At 45.6% G+C, this 11,884-nt stretch overlaps 1 protein-coding gene and 1 gene segment (V, D, J or C); both read right to left on the minus strand.

Moving 5' to 3' along the window:
• Nucleotides 1-3,539: 3,539 nt before the first annotated feature.
• Nucleotides 3,540-6,669, minus strand: LOC311315744 (Ig kappa-b4 chain C region-like). The segment is given in 3 exons: nt 6,652-6,669; nt 6,232-6,295; nt 3,540-3,859 (listed from the first exon to the last, which is right to left on the minus strand).
• A 2,172-nt stretch (nt 6,670-8,841) lies between these two features.
• On the minus strand, nt 8,842-9,341 carry trem2 (triggering receptor expressed on myeloid cells 2; the record flags this gene model as incomplete). Its single annotated transcript, XM_084446447.1, has 2 exons — nt 8,842-9,167; nt 9,293-9,341. 2 exons carry the CDS (start codon nt 9,339-9,341, stop codon nt 8,842-8,844), a joined length of 375 nt encoding a protein of 124 aa, XP_084302573.1.
• Between the last annotated feature and the right edge of the window lie 2,543 nt (nt 9,342-11,884).

Here is an 11,884-nt window from a genome sequence, read left to right on the forward strand (position 1 = left end):
CATTGCAGCAAAATAGCTAACATTACAGGAATCATCAGTGTAACTGCTTTAGCCACTGACCGCTACCATTAATGTTATGGAAGCTGCTGCTAGTTGTTGTGAGCCCATGAGCTTACTGGCTATCCCGCTCTCATTGTGCTGGATTAGCATTGGAAGCATTGGAACTGATGTGTCCAGGTGACAAGACCCATCTTTATTTATCGGACATTACCGTCCTACCAGTCCCGCACAGAAACAAGCCAGCCAACACACATAAGCCAGGCGTGACCTGGCCTGGTTTCTTCAGTTGTCGTAGTAGCCTAGTCACCTACACGGCAACTCTTTGTATTTGGGGAAGGTTTGGGTTGCTGCTTAACCGCGAACATTCCAGCCGCTGCGCTTTTATAATCCACTGCGGTTAACGTTAATCCCCATCGATCGCTGGATGAACTCCACTGCTGGACGGGACGCGGTACCCACAGGGTTGGACACGACACGTACATTTTAATAGGACAATGGACGGACCGGCTAAACTTTCCACCTCCTCGCCTGTTCAAGCGACGTGCCCGTGACCAAGGTAGGCTGGGCTTATATTACTGACTAAGTGGACTTGTAGGCTCGGGGCGGTGCAAAAGGCGGGCTGTAACAGAGCTGAGGGCGGTGACGAGACAGTGTGTGAGTGAACTGGTTGGGGGGGTTGGTGATTTGTATTATAATTGTTTTCTTAAAAGACGGACCTTTGTATTATTGGGGGGGGGGGGGGGGTGGGGGTGGCCCCTTAGGATTTGTATTTGAGTACCCCTGTTATAAGCTATTTACAGTCAGCAATAGCATCACATTGAGCCCACACACAGACTGAGGTACTGACTCTGACCAGTAAGACACTGGCCACAGTGACCATTGAAGACACAGTGGTGACGCCAACTAGGACTGCGATAATCCTGGGTGTGACCGTGGACGACCAACTGTTGCTCTCTGCACATTACATCCGTCACACGCTCCTGCAGATTCCTGCTCTACAACATCAGGAGGATTTGCCCTTTCCTCACTGATAAAAGGGCGCAGGTGCTCATCCAGGCATCCAGGTGCTCATCCTGTCATCTCCCGCCTGGACTACTGCAACTCCCTCCTTGCTGGGGCCCCAACGTCAGCCATTAAACCCTGGAACTTGTCCAGAAAGCTCCTGCTCGCCTGGTGTTCAACCACCCCAAGTTCTCCCACACAACTTCCCTTCTCCGTTCCCTACAATGGCTCTCTGTAGCAGCGCGCATCCAGTTTAAAACTCGGGTACAAGCCTACAGGGCAATGAAAGGAACAGCCCCCTCCTACCTCCAGGTCATGGTCAAACCCTACACCCCCTCCCGACCGCGACGCTCTGCTACCTCAGGGCGACTGGTTGCCTCGTCACTCTGGGGCCCCTGTAGTGATCGACACGGTCACGGCTCTTCTCTGTCCTGCCCCCGCAGTGGTGGAACGAACTGCCCACTGACGTCAGGACAGCAGAGTCACTTCCCATCTTTCGTCATAGGCTCAAAACTAATCTGTTCAAGAAGTACTACAACGATCCTCCCTCTCAAGCATGTAATGAAAAGGGATAGTTGATAGTTCTACATGGAAACTTGTGTTATGAAAGCTAAAGCACATTCTTATTTTTAAATACATCAAGGATACTTAGATAATATTAATAGAATACAGCAAGGATAGTGAGTAGTTCTGCAGGGAATATCCCCAGCAGCTGAAATAGACCTGAAACTCTAATTTGCATGATGCAGGTATGTGCTTCAGTGCTCTGGGAGGGTTTATAGCCCTGTGAGTTTAACACTTCATGACTGAGAGCTGTCCTTCATGACAACAGAACCCAGATCAACCATGACTTTGATCACCATCTTCATCTGGACTCTTGCTGTCTACATACAAGGTACAGTATGACATTTATATGATATACAACCTACACATTTTAATGAACTTCAGTATTCACTTCTACATGACTACTGGATGTTTTCTTGTTTACTTTTATTAATCCTCCCTCCCTCCATTGTCTCATCATCCTCCCAGAGTCCAGAGGACAGATCAGACTCCTGCAGTGAAAGCTGTTCTCCCAGGACAGACAGTCTCTCTGCAGTGTCAAACCAGCAGTAATGTGTATGGAGATTGTTACAATGGACAGTCATGGGGACACCAGTGTCTAGCCTGGTACCTACAGAAACCTGGAGAAAAACCCAAACTCCTGATCCACACTGGGACGACATCTAGATTCAGTGGAAGTGGATCTGGGAGTGACTTCACTCTGACCATCAGTGGAGTCCAGGCTGAAGATGCAGGAGTTTACTACTGTCAGAGTTTACACTATCCTAATAGTAAATATGTGTTCACACAGTGATACAGAGCCGTACAAAAACCTCCCTCAGTCAGACTGCTCAGTGACTACTCTGCTACAGCTGGGACCTTCTGCAGGTGCTGAGGGGGAAGAGACAGTGACATGGAACACTGGTCAGTAGAGGAGGTCAACTGTGACGTGACTAAACCCTCACAATCACTCAGATAAAAAGTAACACAATCATCATTGCCAGCCATCATGATTATCATTACTATCATAACCAACTACCTTTCTGCTTCTGTCAATGTCAGACCTTATATCTGGAATCACATTCAGCACTTTACCATTCTCTCATTATGTCGACCAGATCTAAACTCTTTAGTGTTTTGTGTAGCAGATGACATTGCCCTGGTCAGAGCTCTCTAACATGAGGACGTGAGAGGAAGTCACCACTTATATTTCTGTGTTCCATTCATCTGAGATATGAGTTAGATGAGTCACAGTACCCCTCTCCCATCTGGCCCAGTCCAGGGTATTTTAGGCAGTGAAACTGTTCAACTGGTAGACTGGGAGCTGTGGGAGTGAAACTGAGATTTGCATAGGCAGGGTGGGGAGGATCTGCTACTCCCAGAATAGACCAGCACTGTCACCAGATGTTCACCTGAACATAGGGGCTTACAAAGACTCATGATATATTTTTAATCTTAGAAAATAAAAATAATTTCAACACCTGAAATGTAATATTATGTCTGAGTAAATGTACAACATACATTACCAGCGCTTTTATTATATGTAGTAAACTGTCCTTAGCTGTACTGTACAGTATGTGGTGTCATTATATCTAATCAGCAATGCTAATGCTAACCTATTGTGTTGGGTTTGGATATCATCTGCTAATTTAGCAACATTGTACTGTATAAAAATAATGTGACAGCAAATCAACATTTTCATTAAACCAACCAAATACATTATCTTATGGTTCAAATCTTTATTGCGTTCTAAACAACAACATACAGGCATCAAAGCAAAGCACACATGCAGAGTGAATAGTGACCAACAGCAGAAGACATCGACACTAGCACTGATTAAAGCTCAGTCTTCAGAGTGGAGTGACACGTGGACTCTAGCAAAGCTCCCTGTTAGTCTCCATGTGAGCCATCAGTAAGATAGAGAATGGCTGAGCACAGAACAGAGTCAGAGCAGAGGAATCAGCCCCTCTCCACAGGGGGGGGTGAGCCTGGGGCTACTCAGAACACTGGTCTCTCCTCAGGGTGTGAGTGACTGGAGACTGGGAGCTCTGCTGGGCCTCACAGGTCACCTGCAGCGCCTTGGTCCACTCCTGGGCAGTGAGAGTCAGGGTGCTGCTCCAGCTGTACAGGCCGTCCTTGTTCAGGAGTCCCCCGCTGGCCTCCTGGCTCTTCTTGCTGCTCCCGTCCACTTTCCAGCTGATGGTCCAGTCTGAGGGGAAGCCCTTGTTGGCCAGACACATCAGCGTGGCTGTACTCTGACTGGACAGCTCCTCACTAGAGGGGGGCAGGACCGTCAGGGTGGGGGCACGCTGACCTGGAAACAAACACAACACATCAGTTTCGGAAAATATACAGCAGATTGTATAGTGGTGTTTGGGGATGGGGGGGTTCTAGTCAATTCAGTCTCAAACCAATTCTAAAGAAGTCCCTCCAGCCTAAACTACTAACATGATGATGAAATAATTTGCCAGATAACAGCATTAATACAAAGAATAGAAACTCTACGTAATTATAACAATTACATTTTACTTTTACCAAGTAGAAGACAAGACAAAGAAATACTGTCCAACAAATACTTTTCAATAAAGCAATAGTTTTGTATTTGCTGAATTCAATCAACTTCCTGCAAACATAATGAAATAACAACATGTCAGACCTGTTGATACAAGCACTCTGAGCAACTATAAACACAACCCTTTTAAATGGTAGAATCATGCTAATGATGTCAAATACATTTTCCAGAAGGTTCTGAGGCTCTACCAGTACTGCTTTATGGTTAAATAAAAAAATAAAAAAGTCAAAAAACGGCATAATTATCTTTCCTAAAACATTTCTGAAGTGTCAGATTTTCAGAAAGTTGAATTGATCAAATACCAATAAAATTAGTCACTTACTTCCAACATCCAGTTTGGTGCCGCCACCAAAAGTGTACCACAGTGATACAGTCGCTATTACTGCCTGTACAAAAACCTCCCTCCTGTTACAACTGACTACACCAGAGCTTTTCTGCACGTTGGTGGAATTGAAATGTTTCAAACTCACGGCTAATATTAAAAAGGTGCAGTATATTATTCTCTCTGTGGTTTCAAAATAAATGTTTTAAATTAAATTCTTAAAAAAACAGCATGATATGTATCAACATAAAAACATCATAATTGTTAAAATGGAAACTCATAGAGACACTCAGTGTGTTGTGATGCTGCAGCTCTACCAGACCACACAGCTGATGTCTTCTTCCACCAAGACACACTATACTACTGAACACTACTGAACACTACTACTGAACACTACACTACTGAACACTGTAGTACTGAGCACAACTTCAACAGCAGGTGAGGTGTTGCTTCCTACAGAGTTCAGTCTTTAGTGTATTTTAAGGCCATACTGTGGTGAACTATCTCAAGTGTTTTCCTCATCAGAGTCCATAAGAACAGAGCAGCCAGTGTCCAGCATTAGATCCAGTGTTTGTATTCCTCCATATTGTCCATAGGATAGAGAGCAGCAGCAGCTGTGATAGTGATCCATGTGGTATATTCCTTTATTAAAGATGCTGATCCCAGACTGGTGGAGCTGAGGTCACAGAGGTCAGACACCTCTAGCAGAGAGTTCCAGCAGCTTTAGTTCACACAAGTGTTCACTGACTGATTTGAGGAACTTAGAGTCCAAGCATGAGTGAACAGACTGTTTCTAACACACCTGGCCACATGAGGAAGAATAGTATGGTGTTTTCATCAGGGTAATAAAGACTGCCTTGTCAACAATGTTGATGTGTTTAGAAAGATAACGTATCTGTTATTTTAACACTGTATCTGCCTCTGATAACTAACTGGACATTCAGCTGGGCTTTTCATCCTACAGTATGACCAGAATTTAAAAACTTGGATATTTGGAAGTTAAGAGCTAATAAACCGATTCATATGTGCTATATCAAGAATACCTAATAACAAGGAGTTCTCCAGGTAATATGGCCAGCAACTAAAATAGATCTGAAACTATCATTTGCATGATGCATGTAGCCTACTGTATGTGCTTCAGTGCTCTGGGAGGGTTTATAGCCCTGTGAGTTTAACACTTCATGACTGAGAGCTGTCCTTCATGACAACAGAACCCACATCAACCATGACTTTGATCACCATCTTCATCTGGACTCTTGCTGTCTACATACAAGGTACAGTAGGAGCTTTCTGTGTCAAAGTACATTAACATTTAGTCACAACCAATACCTAGCAACTTCAGTATTACCATTCACATGATTCATGTATGCTTCCTCAAATCCCCAAATAATTGATTTTAAATTGATTTATCCTCCCTCCTTTCATTCTCTCTTTTACCCAGAATCCAGAGGACAGATCACTGTGACTCAGACTCCTGCAGTGAAAGTTGTTCTCCCAGGACAGACAGTCTCTCTGCAGTGTAAAACCAGCAGTAATGTCTATGATGCAGGAAGCTCTATTCCCCGTCTAGCCTGGTACCAACAGAGACCTGGAGAAGCTCCTAAACTCCTCATTTACTATGCTAAAACAGTTCAGTCTGGGACTCCATCTAGATTCAGTGGCAGTGGAGATTATAGTGACTTCACTCTGACCATCAGTGGAGTCCAGGCTGAAGATGCAGGAGTTTACTACTGTCAGAGTTTCCACTATCCTAATAGTAAAGATGTGTTCACACAGTGATACAGAGCCGTACAAAAACCTCCCTCAGTCAGACTGCTCAGTGACTGCTCTGCTACAGCTGGGACCTCCTGCAGGTGCTGAGGGGGAAGAGACAGTGACATGGAACACTGGTCAGTAGAGGAGGTCAACTGTGACGTATCCCCTTCTAACTCTATCAGTCCTCGTACATCACACATTGTATACATGTACATACAGTTAAAGGCCCATTTGCCTCCTGTCCCTGTTATGAATATAGTAGTCATTAGTAAGTCAAGTCAGTTTTATTTGTCATGTACACATCACACAGATATAATATGGTGTGAAATGAACAGTGTATATATATTTATAGGTATGAACATTGTGTATAAACTATATGGTACTAGTATGTATATTTACATGCATACTTCATACTTCATCAGTCTGCTATAAAGGCAAGCCATTTACTGGTTTGTACCGAAACAAAGCCGTTCATGAGGACATTTCAGCTGCCATGGCAGAGCAAGGTTTTAAACGCTCGTGGCTGCAGTGTCATCAAATCAAGTCCAAGTTCAACTCTCGCTGCCGGCTCTAATAACAGAAGATCTGGCCATGGACCGGGGCTCAGCCGACACGGGGGACCAGTCACAAGCTCCGCCCCCTGAACTCTCGCTGCCGAGAGCCTCTAGAGCAGTCCAGTCCCTGAACGACCGGCTCCAGGCCCAGGAGTCTCTCCAGGAGGGGCGTTCTTCACAGATTCAGGACCTCACCACCGTGATCGAGGCCCTGTCGGCGCTCACAGCCTCTTGCACTCTCCCCGCTCCTCCGGCTCCGCCCCTGGCTGCTGCCCTTCCTGCTGCCCCACCTGCTGGTCCACCCCAGGAGCCCTGCTTGGCCGGTCCCCGCCCCTTCCACGGGACCTTGGCCCTGTTCCGGGGTTTCCTCATGCAGTGTGAGTTAATGTTCTCCCATCAGCCCAGACGGTTTTTCTCACCTGCGGCCCGGGTCGCCTTCATCGCCAACCTCAGTTGGACCTGAATTGGGCCCAGGCCATCCTCAGTGCCCGCCCCGACCTGTACAGTGACTATGCTGCCTTCCTCACCGAGTTCAAGAGGGTCTTGGACCACCCGACCGCCAGGCGGGATGTCGGGGCACAGCTGATGTCCCTCCACCAGGGGAACCGGACTGCCGTGGTACTCCACTGAGTTCCGTAACTCTAGCCGCCAGAAGTGGGTGGAACGACGCGGGGCTGAGGAGTGCTTTCCACCAGGGGCTGAGAGAGGCCATCAAGGTGGTCCAGGTCTGAGGGAGTCCAGGCCCAGGTGGTGGTCCTGGTCTGAGGGGGTCCAGGCCCAGGTGGTGGTCCCGGTCTGAGGGGGTCAAGGCCCACGTGGTGGTCCTGGTCTGAGGGGGTCCAGGCCCAGTCTGGACAGGCTAACACCCTCAGATGTGAAGCCAGCAGCGGCATCGATGATGACCTGGCCTGGTACCATCAGAAGCCCGGACAAGCTCCTAAATTCACCATCAACTTTGAGTCTTTCATTACAACAATATCAGGCAGATATCAGGGCTCTGGAGATGATATTAATTCACGTTAAGAACTGGTAACGTCCAAAGAGAGGACTCAGGAGACTAGGACTGAAGGGTCTCCGTTCACACAGTGATGCACAGCCCTCCCAAACCCTCCAGAACAGAACTATCCTCTCTGTATGACATCTGCTCTCTGGAGAACAGCTCACATGCTTCTCTCCTGCCACTCCACAGAAACACTAGGGTGATCCTGAAGGTCAGGACTTTAACTAGTATAATAGAATCATTCATAATAGGACTGAAGTTGTGCTATTTTCATGCTGTTTTCCATGTAAGTGACCTGGAGTGAGGTCAGTACTATGAATGCACAATGTGAAGATATGTGAGAGAACATTCACAACTAGGTTTATATTTCATACATCAACAAATCATTATATTACTCTAAAACTATGAACAGTACATATTAAAATAATCACTTGACAGATGGACATGTGATTTACATGGACACCAAAAGACCAACAATGGGGATCCAGATGAAGAAGTAAATTAATTTCATATTACTCTCAAACACCTGTTCCTTTTTACGATTCCGGACTAGAGAACATGCAGTAGGAACCTTCACTCAATGTATCGTTCTCTCTGTAGCGGTTTCCCAGTGTGTTGATGTGTTCTGCTGTTGGGAACTATTTACTCTGCATGTGTCTTTTACTTTGATGCTGCTGTGTTGTTGTTTACGGGACAATAAAGATTTATTATTGTATGATAACTGTTTATTCTACATTCATTTTATGTTTCCATGCATCACTCCAATAGAGTTAGTTGTTCACCTATATTGATGCACTTTTTGAACAGTTTTCAAAGACTTACATGAGAATCCCTGATGATGATGATGATTATGATGATGCTGATCTTGTCATGGTGATGAATGGTGAAAACATCATTATCAAGAATATATGAATGATTGTGTTACTTTTTATATGAGTGATTGTGAGGGTTTAGTCACGTCACAGTTGACCTCCTCTACTGACCAGTGTTCCATGTCACTGTCTCTTCCCCCTCAGCACCTGCAGGAGGTCCCAGCTGTAGCAGAGCAGTCACTGAGCAGTCTGACTGAGGGAGGTTTTTGTACGGCTCTGTATCACTGTGTGAACACTGGACCATTGTGTACACTCTGACAGTAGTAAACTCCTGCATCTTCAGCCTGGACTCCACTGATGGTCAGATTGAAGTCACTCCCAGATCCACTGCCACTGAATCTAGATGGAGTCCCAGACTGAAGTGTTTTAGCCCAGTAAATGAGGGGTTTAGGAGCTTCTCCAGGATTTTGCAGGTACCAGGCTAGACAGTCCTTACTGCTGCAAGTTCCCACATTACTGCTGGTTTTACACTGCAGAGAGACTGTCTGTCCTGGGAGAACAGCTTTGACTGCAGGAGTCTGAGTCACAGTGATCTGTCCTCTGCATTCTGGATGGGAAGAGGAGAATGAAATTAGTGAAAAACATTTTTAAACACAAGAAAACATTAATCAAGTGAAATGATGTATGTAAATGCATTTCATACTAAATGTGTTGATTATAGGATGTGCATACCTTGTATGTAGACAGCAAGAGTCCAGATGAAGACGGTGATCAAAGTCATGGTTGATGTGGGCTCTGTTGTCATGAAGGACAGCTCTCAGTCATGAAGTGTTAAACTCACAGGACTATAAACCCTCCCAGAGCACTGAAGCATGTGCTGTCTATGCAAAGTGCCCTCTCTTTACAAGCAGACTTCCTTGTTTCCACAGAGAAACTGTAGTTGAAGAAATGTGTGAACTCAGGCTTGAGCCTCGTCCCTGCCCCAGACCCTCATCCCTGCCCCAGACACTTGCCCCAGACCCTCATCCCTGCCCCAGATCCTTGCCCTCTCAGACCCTCTTCCCCATACTTGCCCCCTGCTCTTAACCCTGTACTCACTCTGTGCACCAGGGTACAATGTTGTTTTGCCTCCTAGTGTAGATCATCTGCCTCTGTGTCCTCCCTAGTCTCCTAGTCATGGTTCCTCTGCCTCTGTGTCCTCCCTAGTCTCCTAGTCCTGGTTCCTCTGCCTCTGTGTCCTCCCTAGTCTCCTAGTCCTGGTTCCTCTGCCCTTGTGTCTGTGTCTTGTTTGGAATCCCTCCAGCTCCTTCTTTGGGTGATTGAATGCACCTGTGTCTCGTCTTGTGGCCCACCCGCTCCTCACTCCTCCACTCTTCTCTCTGTGTACTGAAGCCCTCACGTCTGTCCTGGTTGGTCCATTGGGTCTTTTAGAGTTGCTCTCCATGTTCTTTGTGTTTTGACTTTCGGATTAAAACCCCTGAACTTGTGCTGCTGCCTCCGTCCTGCATTCTGGGTCCTACCTCTCTAGAAAGCCTAACTACACCTGTGATGCAACAATGCTGAACTCAACTTTTACATGAAATTTATATTAGTCATTTAGCAGACACTTTTATCCAAAGGGACTTTCAATGATTGCATTTAATGAAGGAAACGGCAGTGTACTACTATTTGCCAGAACTTACAAGTTCATCTCCTTTCTAAAACAAGTGACTAAGAGCATAATCTAGTGCTGAAGGCAACTTACACATACTGTAAGAGTCAGAGGTGTAGAAAATGGATAGAATCCCTGCAATGTGTCTTGCTTGACATCATGCTTTTATTAAATTTTGCATCTTGTGATTTATTAATTTGATAGAAGGAAGATGAGTTAGTGGTCAAACGTGGCACACAATGTACAGTAGGAGTCTGACAGTTTGCCATATAGCCAGACAGGCTTGCAATAAGATGTCTGTTTTCCAAGAATTTGTAGTAGTAACTAGTAATGGTGCTTGGAGAGCACAGACTCCGCCCCGTGGCTCTGTGTGAGTAGGACATGTTTGGTATTGCTGCATTCGTTGAGATCTTCCTGCCAGTCCAAACCCTGTGTCTCTGTGGCCTTCCCATATCCAGATATGGCCGTTCTAATCCCCCCATTGACAATGAATGGGGGTATTTTCCTCTGGCCCTGTTTGAGCAGCTCTGTGGCGTCTCCTGCTGGCTGTGGTTTGGTGCACTCCAGGCCCTCCCCCCGCACACCCCAGTCCAAACCCTGAGTCTCTAGCGCCCCCAGACGGTTCTGTTTTCATTTGTGGATCTTCCCTGTGATTCAGACCTGCTCCGGTTTCTAAGGCCTCATTCACACTGCAGGTCTTGATGCCCACATCTTATTTTTGGCCCATATATGTTGTTTTTTTTAACGCCTGCTTACATATACTTTTAAAAGTGACCCATATGAGATATCTGTTCTAACAACGCATACTTGCTTAACACTTGAAACAACCTGCATGCATTCACGAGGGTTTGTTTACCTACCAACTGTAGAAGGGGTGTGTAATACGACTATTGCCACTCTTGCTTTTGTGGTCTTTGGCCTCCTATTTATGTATTTATTTGTATTTATCTTTTAGGGACTTGATTTGATGACACTGCAGCCACGAGCGTTTAAAACCTTGCTCTGCCATGGCAGCTGAAATCTCCTCATGAACGGCTTTGTTTCGGTACAAACCAGTAAATGGCTTGCCTTTATAGCAGACTGATGAAGTATGAAGTATGCATGGAAATATACATACTAGTACCATATAGTTTATACACAATGTTCATACCTATAAATATATATACACTGTTCATTTCACACCATATTATATCTGTGTGATGTGTACGTGATAAATAAAACTGACTTGACTTACTAATGACTACTATATTCATAACAGGGACAGGAGGCAAATGGGCCTTTAGCTGTATGTACATGTATACAATGTGTGATGTACGAGGACTGATAGAGTTAGAATGGGATACGTCACAGTTGACCTCCTCTACTGACCAGTGTTCCATGTCACTGTCTCTTCCCCCCCAGCACCAGCAGGAGGTCCCAGCTGTAGCAGAGCAGTCACTGAGCAGTCTGACTGAGGGAGGTTTTTGTACGGCTCCGTATCACTGTGTAAACAGGTTTTTACTATTAAGATAGTGGAAACTCTGACAGTAGTAAACTCCTGGATCTTCAGCCTGGACTCCACTGATGGTCAGAGTGAAGTCACTATAATCTCCACTGCCACTGAATCTAGATGGAGTCCCAGACTGAACTGTTTTAGCATAGTAAATGAGGAGTTTAGGAGCTTCTCCAGGTCT

Source organism: Borostomias antarcticus (assembly GCF_949987555.1).
Source record: "Borostomias antarcticus genome assembly, chromosome: 12".
NCBI lineage: Eukaryota > Metazoa > Chordata > Actinopteri > Stomiiformes > Stomiidae > Borostomias > Borostomias antarcticus.